This window comes from Tachysurus vachellii, chromosome 18 (genome assembly GCF_030014155.1).
Source record: "Tachysurus vachellii isolate PV-2020 chromosome 18, HZAU_Pvac_v1, whole genome shotgun sequence".
NCBI classification, from domain to species: domain Eukaryota; kingdom Metazoa; phylum Chordata; class Actinopteri; order Siluriformes; family Bagridae; genus Tachysurus; species Tachysurus vachellii.
Window position 1 is genome coordinate 21,971,898 of NC_083477.1, and position 10,000 is coordinate 21,981,897.

A 10,000-nucleotide genomic window follows, 5' to 3' on the forward strand; every position below is an offset into this window, starting at 1 on the left:
AGACAGACGAAGAGGAAAGCGGCTCAGTCAGCTACCAAACCGGAAAGAGGCCGCAAGGTGGAACGTGCACCGCTGAAGAAGCCCTGGGAGGTGATGATGATGATGATGATGATGATGATAACTATATATTAGGTCTTATGTATATATGAAATTCTTGCACAGTCATGATAAAATATTAACCATTGTTCTTTATCCTGGTGTAGAAGCCGCGTGCGCGCTCTAAGAGTCGTGCGGCGGCGGCCGGTTCTGCTCCCGCTACCAGCGACCGGTTAAACTCTTCACTCGGCAGCAATGACACGTTCGACTTTGACTGTGAAGAGGCCGTACACATCACACCTTTTAGAGGAGGAGTCAAAGTCTCAGAAGCCCCGCCTTCTCCTGTAACCATGCCCCCTCCTGTTGCTCTGAACCCTCCTGCCCCAGCAGACGATGCCCCCAGCTCTTCTGAAGCAGAGCAGGACACAGACGACAGCCCGTACGTTCCAGACAGAAAGTGCAGACGAATTCAGGGTCCTCCACCACTCCGTGCCCGCTCCAAAAGGAGGTCCGCTCAGACAAGAGGGAAGGAGAACAGTGGACCTAAACAGAACCGCACGGTTCCAGAGCTCTCTAGTGAGTCGGCAGATATTTGTTTTGTTGTACTTGGCTTAAAGACCGTGCAAGTATTAAAATTAATTCTCTATTTTATAGAAAACTTCAAAACAGGTGCTGAAGCTACAGACATCACTCTGTCAGTCAGTGCAGGATTACAGATCCCACAATCCCCTGCTTTGGTATGTCGACCTGCTGAGAAGAGCAACCAGTTCACTCCAGGCAAAGAGTCTGCTGAAGGTGAAGTCACCTCCATCATACCTCATGGGGGTGGAGGTGGGGGTGAGAGAGGGAGAGAAAATCTAAACATGCTCACCATCATGCTGTTTTGCTGGAGTTGTTTTAACCTGGAGCCATTTTGTCTTTTTCCAGCTTCTGTGTCTGAAAAGGAGATTGCGACTCCTCCACATGACATCCCTGCTGCAGAGGCGGGACTCATGATGATGGACAGTCCTTTATATGACTTTACAAATTGTCAGAACCAATCATCAGAGCAGGAGAACAACATGGCTGTGATGGTGGACAAGTCAAGGAGGAAAAAAGGTGATGTCCTCTTCTGTTTCCTCTTGGTCACCTGTGAGCACTGACGCACTCCTCATGTACACACGTCCTCTGACTATCTGTGGTGTCTTTTGTGTGTTTTCTCATTTCTTTCTCATCACTTGTGGTTCTTTTGGATAATGTTTCCCTCGTGCACATTGTGTTTCTGCAGGTGGTCTCGTTGTTCGCTCCTGTCTGGGCTTGGCTTTGAGTGACGTGACAAATCTCTCCCCTGCAGCCTATCAAGCGTCTCTGCCGGGCAGAGACTCCACCCCCGGTCTCTGTCGCAAGAGGCGCTGCACGAGCGTGGTCAGCTATAAGGAGCCGTCGATCAGCTCGTAAGTCCCGCCTCTGTATTTAATTACTCTACATATGTCTTTCTTTCTTCATGATGTTTTTCTCAGTGTTTTATTTTTTCTTTTCTGTCAGGAAGCTGCGGCGTGGAGACAAGTTCACAGACACACGTTTCTTGCGCTCACCCGTCTTTAAGCAGAAGTCTCGCCGCTCTCTTAAAGCCATGGAGAAATACAACGAGTCATTCGTGGGCTGTCGCTGAACATTCTGTCCTTCACCTCGCTCTGACTCGCATCTCCTTCTCCTCATCCCGCATTACAACTTTGAGATCATCTGCATCATGTAAATATGACGTTGTGTGTTAACTCATTTTAATGACAAACCATGTCAAATAAAGTCGGTTTCTTTTAACGAATCACAACCTAAAAGATTTCTACTTCATGGTATAAAATATAGTGCAAATATGACACTAGTAACAAACAGAAATATCATTCATAGTGTTGGAAAAAATATAATCACAATTTATGTCTTGTAGCTTTGCTCGATAGATTAGATAAATAGATAGGTAGATCTATCTCAGTTCTCCTTGTGGTTACATTTAACTTTTTAGTATCTCCCAGCTTTAGTTCATCAGGCAAAACCTTCAGTCTGAAACTTTGGAAACAAGAAGTTTTCCTGTTGGTGGAAACAAAATCTTTTGGGTTTAGAAAAGATTGGGGCTCGTCCGGGATTTGAACCCGGGACCTCTCGCACCCTAAGCGAGAATCATACCCCTAGACCAACGAGCCACTTACAGTCCAGTTTAGACGTTTTCCTCCTCAGTTTGCCACGTCTGCAACGTTTCAGTGTGAAGGTACAAGTTTATTCTGCGATATGTTGAGTCTGGCGCCATCTGGTGTTGGAAATGAAATAATACTAATCGTTCTATAGTGTTTTATATGTTCGGATGAAAATAATTAATAATAAAACTAATCATAAAAACTCAGGAGGCTTTATCCAACATTTAAAGAGTCCCAATTTCTCACCTGTTCAGCCTAAATAATAAAATATTAAATATTCACATGGAAATACAAAGTGTGACATAACAGCAATAAAAGAGAAAAGGGGTCCTGTCTATATGCATATGGCAATATTAGTGTTTTAGTGGGAGAAGTTTGTCGATTGTATATCTGATGTTTACATCCTACATACATTTGCAAACAAATTTGAATAATGCAAATAATTTAGGGTTAAATGTTAAGAGAATAAACCCGTCATTGTGTAGTGACAGAACCATTTACACTTTAAACACACGCACTTTTTGTAGATCTGTCAGAATCTGAGGTTAAGATGTTCATGTCACTGTGTTCTGCACCCAGCTGCTTAGGGCTGAAACGAACAAAAAACAATCCTGACTTATTTAATGATGTCGTTTATATAAAAGGTTAATAATACATTGGGCTCGTCCGGGATTTGAACCCGGGACCTCTCGCACCCTAAGCGAGAATCATACCCCTAGACCAACGAGCCACAATCCTCTAGTTTGGGAAGTTTATATCAGAATTTATCTGCCACGTCTACGCGTGTGTTTAATGGAGTTTTTGTAAACTTCGGTGTGTTTCTGGCGCCATCTGGTGGTGATGATTAAGGACTGTAAGTACTTTGTTTTAATTAATCTGTTCTTCAAACATTCTGCTGTTTGTGGATGTTTCTCTCAAAAAATGCAAGAATGTTCAAATAAAAACACAAAACGTGTGGACACGTAAACACACTAGGAATTACAGATGAATAAAGGCTCACGATTGTGTTTAAGATAAAATAAGATTCAAGTTTCAATTCAAGTTTATTTGTATGGCGCTTTTTACAATGGACATTGTCTCAAAGCAGCTTTACAGAACATAAACATAGGACAGAAGATAAACATAAGGAGTAATATAAAGAATTAATATAATAAAAATTAAAAATATGTATAGTTCACAGTATGTATGTATGTGTATGTATTTATCCCCAATGAACAAGTCTGAGGTGACTCAGGTGACTGTGGGGAGGAAAAACTCCCTTAGATGGTAAAGGAAGAAACCTTGAGAGGAACCAGACTCAAAGGGGAACCTCATCCTCATCTGGGTGACACTGGGGGTGTGATTATAAATATACAGTCAGACAAGTGTTGTACTGGTGTAGGGATCACATGGAGTTCACATCTCCTCTTTAGTATCACAGAGTCCAACTGGAGCTGGTAGATCTGTAGATGTCGCAGGATTCTCTCAGAGTCGGCCTCATCTCAGTGGAGGTCCAAAAATTTAAACGCACGGAAGACGATCGGAGCTGGTACAATGTCTGGGTGTCTCGGCATGGGTAGACAAAAAAGAAGAGCAGTGCAGAGGGATTAACATATCTGCTGTTCATAAAAATGTGCAAGTCTAGTGTGATAGTGCACAATATAATATAACGGGATGTGTTATGTGTGTTATATGAAATGTTCCTGATCAGCTTGTCCAGTCTCTTCCTTTCTGCAGTAGAGATGCTGGAAAACACCATACAGTCCTGGTAGGTACAGTATTCTCCACACAGAAGTTGATGTAGTCAGTAATACAGTCTGTTAGATTGTCAATATCGTCCCCATGAGGATTACACAATCCCTCCCACATAGTTGTTTCAAAACAGTCTTTCAGAGCCTTAATGTGTTTTAGTGTTGATTAAACACATGGCCAATATCTCTTTAGTGTTTAAGGTGTAATTACATTTCTCACCTTTCTCAGGTGTTTATGGCAGAAGTTTGTTTTTACTTCATCACAAACACATGCAATTTTAACAGGGGTGTGTTTTTATATCCAAACTCTCTATGAGACATTTATTCTGCAGAATATTCAGGGTGATATTACACTTACAGACTAATCATCTCGTTTATATCTCAGATTTAAAAGAATAACTGGGGCTCGTCCGGGATTTGAACCCGGGACCTCTCGCACCCTAAGCGAGAATCATACCCCTAGACCAACGAGCCACGTGCAACGTTTTTAGAGTGTTCTATATACTATTTGCCACGTCTACAGAGGGGTGTGTATGTGTGTGTGAGAGTGTGTGTATATATACGTGTGAGTGTGTGTGTGTGAGTGTGTGTGTGAGTTTGTGTGTATGTGTAAAATAAAGGCGATGTGTTTCTGGCGCCATCTGGTGTTGAGATCTGCAGCGTCTCACGCTTTAATATTCCCTAAAATTCATTGTAATGTTTTATTTTATTCTGTTTTTATTTTTGCAAGAAAGTTAAAATCAACAAACAACTGAAACGTTAATAAACTAGATATTTACTCGTTTCATATTGACTGTTAGAAGCTATTTTAACTTAATATAATAGTGTAAAAACACGTGTAAAGTGTATAAAACACGTGTAAAGTGTAAAAACACGTTCGTGTCCTAAACACAGGTCAGAATAGAACAAGTGCACTTATGCGCATGCGCACAGATGAGCGGAAGCCGTATCAGACTGGACCGGAAGCTGTGGCGTCCTTTTCCTCCCAGGGTTCATCATCATGGTGAGTCTCAGTACTGATGCGGGACACAAATCTGACTAAAAGTCGGTCATTTGGTTCGTTTTCACACCAGATTTACTGTAATCGGGCAGATTATAATGTCGTTTGTCCCTTTTGTCCACGTGTAAGAAGAGATTGTTGACGTATTTAGAGACGTTTGTATATTCGGTCTCGCGCGCAACGTGGTAGCGTCAGTTAGGCCTCGTGTTTATAACCAGTTACTAACTAAACTACTAGTTAACCAGTTAACTCACGAAGGGTCCTAGTTAACACCTTATTTTATTTATAAGGGCAAATATTTAGTGTCACAGAACAGATCATAACACACTGCTAGCATGTTGCTAACACACTGCTAGCATGTTGCTAACACACTGCTAGCATGTTGCTAACACACTGCTAGCATGTTGCTAACACACTGCTAGCATGTTGCTAACACACAGGTCTGTACATTGAGTTAAAAACATTATATACATATGAAGTAAAATGCCTACATAGAAAATGTCAAATAAACTTTAAATGACTTAAAATAATAATTTATAGTAAATTCAGTAACACGTTAGAACTAATTTTACACACAAACACCGAGTTAAACACAAAATAAAGACTTTGTCAGTTTAGTTTTCCTTCATGACTTAATAAAGTTATATTTTCCTCAACATGATTAAAATACCACAGTTTCAGCAGTTAGAAAAATAATAAATATAAATAATTGAGTGTTTTTTTTCCCCCTTTGGCTTTTATTTTTCATTTCTACACAACATCTTTTCTCCTTTCCATCGAACACACTTAGGATGTAAAACTGTCTGGATTACAGCACAGAGTCTGTTGGGTTTGTGGGAGTTTAATCGCTTTCTCGTCTTCATCAGGTGTTCAAGCGCTTCGTTGAGATCGGACGCGTCGCCTACGTTGCCTTCGGTCCCCATGAAGGCAAACTGGTGACCATTGTAGATGTGATTGATCAGAACAGGGTACGAGCTGCTGCATCATTACACACCATCAACTTCACATGAAGCTCGGTGTCTTTATCCTGAATGCTGAAGTATCAGATTATATAATTGTGTTCTGTCGTGTGTTTGTGTTGCAGGCGCTGGTGGACGGACCCTGCACCGGCGTGAGGAGGCAGTCGATGCCCTTCAAGTGCATGCAGCTCACCGATTACGTCATCAAAGTTCCTCATGGGTACGACACCACCTTTACTCTCCACCCGCAAGGGAACTCTTGGCATCTTTTTAATATAAAAGTTAAAGCAGCACAAAACTTTTATCCTGTAAAGTCATGTGGACATTCAGATGAGTGACAGGACTGAAGATTATTGAGCTGTCGTCAGATAACGGTGAAGCCAGCAGCAGCACCCTAATAAATCAGCAGCTGGTTCATTTTAATGTTAGTAATTTTCAGCAGTCAAATAGAGAATTTTTGACTGCACTTCTTTATCCATGCTCTGTGTGTAAATCCAAACCCTGAGTAACAAAACTTTTTGTTCATGACCTTCATGACCCTTTTGTCGCTCATGTTACTATTTTGTAATTGTACATTTGTCTGTCATAAATTCCTTATGGATTATTTACTTAGAATTAATCAACATTAGATGTTTGTCCTGGTCACGAATCTGCGCTGTAGCGTCACTGAGCTTGTTAAGACAGTTCTGCTGTAGATAGTTTCACTGCCAGGATGTGTTTTGGAGAGGAAGATGAACCTAAAGGAACAGTTTGTTACTGGTGTTCATGTCCTGTTATCATCCACAGCGCTCGTCAGAAGTTTGTGAGGCGCGCTTGGGAGAAAGCTGAGATCAGCCAGAAATGGGCAGAGAGCAGCTGGGCCAAGAAAATCGAAGCCAGGGAGAAGGTGAGTCAGTTAAACTACATGAGAGCTGAGTGAGATCGGTTCTGCTAAATGATAAACATGTTCAAACTGTTTATTATTTTAACAGAGATCCAAGATGACTGACTTCGACCGCTACAAGGTCATGAAGGCCAAGAAAATGGTAAGAGAACATGTTTAAACTCGTACATCTGAATGTTTTCATTGGCTCAGTAATGGAAAATCTGTATTAGTCACAAAGTTCTGCAGACATTATGTTAATATAAAACATGTGATCACCTGAAACCTGACCTAATACTTCATGTTTTTGTCTGTGCAGAGGAACAAGATCATCAAACACGAGACGAAGAAACTCCAGAAAGCCGCAGCCGCTTCAGCTGCAGCAAAAAAGGCTTAAATTCTGTTCAATAAATGTTTGAGTTCATTTGTTCTGTTTATTTCACACGGTTGTTGTTGTAGAGGTGTGAAAGTCACCCTGCTCTGATCACATCAGTTATTGTCTTATTAAACATTTCATAGGGTTAATTTACAGAACAGGAAATATGACAATGTAGACAATTAATAATCCGTTTGTAGGCAGAACTTCAGGAAACATTGTGATGAAGCCTGTAGAAGAAACATCATAATAAATGGTTAAGTACAAAAATACACAGCTGTGTAACACAATGTCTTAACAACTGAGTTACTGCTTTATCATGAAAAATATACATTATATATAATGTAGAACAGTGAAGTGTAAAGTACTGTAGTGTAATATAGTGTCATAATGTGTAAAGTGTAATATAGTGTTAATGTAGTGTAATATAGTAATATAATATAGTGTAGTGTAATGTATTGTAGACTAATAGTGTTAATGTGTAGACTAATATAGTGTCAACTGTAATAGTGTTAATGTAGTGTAGACTAATGTTGTCGACTGTAATATAGTGTTAATGTAGTGTAGACTAATATAGTGTCGACTAATATAGTGTTAATGTAGTGTAGACTAATATAGTGTCATAATGTATTGTAGACTAATATAGTGTCGACTAATATAGTGTTAATGTAGTGTTGACTAATATAGTGTCGTAATATAGTGTTAATATAGTGTGGACTGTAATATAGTGTTAATGTAGTGTCGACTAATATAGTGTCATAATGTAGTGTAGACTAATATAGTATCGACTGTAATATAGTGTTAATGTAGTGTAGACTAATATAGTGTCGACTGTAATATAGTGTTAATGTAGTGTAGACTGTAATATAGTGTCAATGTAGTGTTGACTAATATAGTGTCATAATGTAGTGTTGACTAATATAGTGTAGACTGTAATATAGTGTTAATATAGTGTCGACTGTAATATAGTGTTAATGTAGTGTAGACTGTAATATAGTGTCAATGTAGTGTAGACTAATATAGTGTCATAATGTAGTGTAGACTAATATAGTGTAGACTGTAATATAGTGTTAATATAGTGTCGACTGTAATATAGTGTTAATGTAGTGTAGACTGTAATATAGTGTCAATGTAGTGTTGACTAATATAGTGTCATAATGTAGTGTAGACTAATATAGTGTAGACTGTAATATAGTGTTAATATAGTGTAGACTGTAATATAGTGTTAATGTAGTGTCGACTAATATAGTGTCATAATGTAGTGTAGACTAATATAGTGTAGACTGTAATATAGTGTTAATATAGTGTAGACTGTAATATAGTGTTAATGTAGTGTCGACTAATATAGTGTCATAATGTAGTGTAGACTAATATAGTGTCGACTGTAATATAGTGTTAATATAGTGTAGACTGTAATATAGTGTTAATGTAGTGTCGACTAATATAGTGTCATAATGTAGTGTAGACTAATATAGTGTAGACTGTAATATAGTGTTAATATAGTGTCGACTGTAATATAGTGTTAATGTAGTGTAGACTGTAATATAGTGTCAATGTAGTGTTGACTAATATAGTGTCATAATGTAGTGTAGACTAATATAGTGTAGACTGTAATATAGTGTTAATATAGTGTCGACTGTAATATAGTGTTAATGTAGTGTCGACTAATATAGTGTCATAATGTAGTGTAGACTAATATAGTGTAGACTGTAATATAGTGTTAATATAGTGTTGACTGTAATATAGTGTTAATATAGTGTTGACTGTAATATAGTGTTAATGTAGTGTAGACTAATATAGTGTACAGTGTAATATAATGTAGAGTGTAATATAATGTAGCCGGAATGTGGCGCAATGCTCAGTTGAAAGGGCATGAAATTGGTGTTTGGTACAAATCTACACCTCAACCCAACTTTCTCTACATAAACTACAAATATGTTTATTGTAAAATTGGCAGACAAGAATATAGCTTCAAAATACAAAACTTTTATATTAGCGTAGTATAATAGTGTGTAGTTGCCCTGTGATGGGTTGGCACTCCGTCCAGGGTGTATCCTGCCTTGTTGCCCGATGACGCCTGAGATAGGCACAGGCTCCCCGTGACCCGAGGTAGTTCAGATAAGCGGTAGAAGATGAATGAGTGAATGAATGAATAGTGTGTAGTGTAATTTAGTGTAGTGTAGCGAAATGTGTAGCATAATGTAGTGTGGTGTAGTTTAGTGTAGTGTAGTACAATATAGTGTAGTGTAATATAGTGTGGCGTAATATAGTGTAGCATAATGTGCGTGGTATATAGTGTAGCGTAGCATAATAGTGTAGCGCGGTATAGTGTAGTGTGGTATAGTGTATAGCGCGGTATAGTGTAGCGTAGCAATATTTATATTACTTACACAGACCATTTCAGCATAACCCCTGTTTTCACCTCTCTCCGAGCCCCAGGTGGGACAAACCGGACTTTCTCTTTCTTTCCTTCTTTCTGCCGGAGCCCCACTGGGGTCGACTCCTCCAACCCAGGGCGAGTCTCGAACCGTGATTCTTTCTGTAGACAGGTAGAGACTCTTAGTCCACTGAGCCATCGGAGCTGACAAGATGTTCTCTCTTTGTTCTATCTTTCTCTTTACACATCATGAGAGAGAACAGACTGAGTTATAAAATAATTATTTACCACTTTATACAGATCACACACACACAGACCGGGATTCAAACCTACATTGTCCTGTTTAATCAGACTCAACATTAACACTCTGAGCCACAAGAACAGCAGGTCACTGCTTTCTTTTTCACTTGTTACACCTGAGCTACAGAGAGAAAAGACCTCAGAAACATTATAATCTCTCTATGAGCCTAAAGTGGGACTCGAACCAGTACT

At 39.2% G+C, this 10,000-nt stretch overlaps 2 protein-coding genes and 3 non-coding genes across 5 annotated transcripts in view; 2 read left to right on the forward strand and 3 right to left on the reverse strand.

The window, feature by feature from the left end:
• Positions 1–1,840, forward strand: part of sgo1 (shugoshin 1) — a 4,331-nt gene extending 2,491 nt beyond the window's left edge. Inside the window, exons 6-11 of the mRNA XM_060892856.1 lie at positions 1–90; positions 204–612; positions 691–831; positions 964–1,134; positions 1,304–1,469; positions 1,561–1,840. The exon at positions 1–90 is cut by the window's left edge and continues 383 nt beyond it. Coding sequence (XP_060748839.1) covers positions 1–90; positions 204–612; positions 691–831; positions 964–1,134; positions 1,304–1,469; positions 1,561–1,687 — 1,104 coding nt within the window. The 3' untranslated portion in view covers positions 1,688–1,840. The remainder of the gene's footprint in view (positions 91–203; positions 613–690; positions 832–963; positions 1,135–1,303; positions 1,470–1,560) is intronic.
• Positions 1,841–2,141: 301 nt separating this feature from the next.
• trnap-agg (transfer RNA proline (anticodon AGG)) lies at positions 2,142–2,213 on the reverse strand. The gene has a single exon. It is a non-coding gene; the product is annotated as a tRNA-Pro (tRNA).
• Positions 2,214–2,862: 649 nt separating this feature from the next.
• trnap-agg (transfer RNA proline (anticodon AGG)) lies at positions 2,863–2,934 on the reverse strand. Its single transcript has one exon. It is a non-coding gene; the product is annotated as a tRNA-Pro (tRNA).
• Positions 2,935–4,336: 1,402 nt separating this feature from the next.
• trnap-agg (transfer RNA proline (anticodon AGG)) lies at positions 4,337–4,408 on the reverse strand. The gene has a single exon. It is a non-coding gene; the product is annotated as a tRNA-Pro (tRNA).
• Positions 4,409–4,882: 474 nt separating this feature from the next.
• On the forward strand, positions 4,883–7,179 carry rpl14 (ribosomal protein L14). Its single transcript, XM_060892302.1, has 6 exons — positions 4,883–4,937; positions 5,801–5,902; positions 6,019–6,113; positions 6,680–6,779; positions 6,865–6,918; positions 7,075–7,179. The coding sequence occupies exons 1-6, from the start codon at positions 4,935–4,937 to the stop codon at positions 7,150–7,152; spliced, it is 432 nt and encodes a 143-aa protein (XP_060748285.1). The 5' UTR covers positions 4,883–4,934; the 3' UTR covers positions 7,153–7,179.
• The last annotated feature ends 2,821 nt before the right edge of the window (positions 7,180–10,000 follow it).

Excerpts from the sequence above, each read along its gene's own strand:
- rpl14 (XM_060892302.1), top strand. Across the intron at positions 6,114-6,679 it reads GTCATCAAAGTTCCTCATGG|CGCTCGTCAGAAGTTTGTGA; the intron begins GTACGACACCAC and ends TATCATCCACAG. Across the intron at positions 6,780-6,864 it reads AAATCGAAGCCAGGGAGAAG|AGATCCAAGATGACTGACTT; the intron begins GTGAGTCAGTTA and ends TTATTTTAACAG.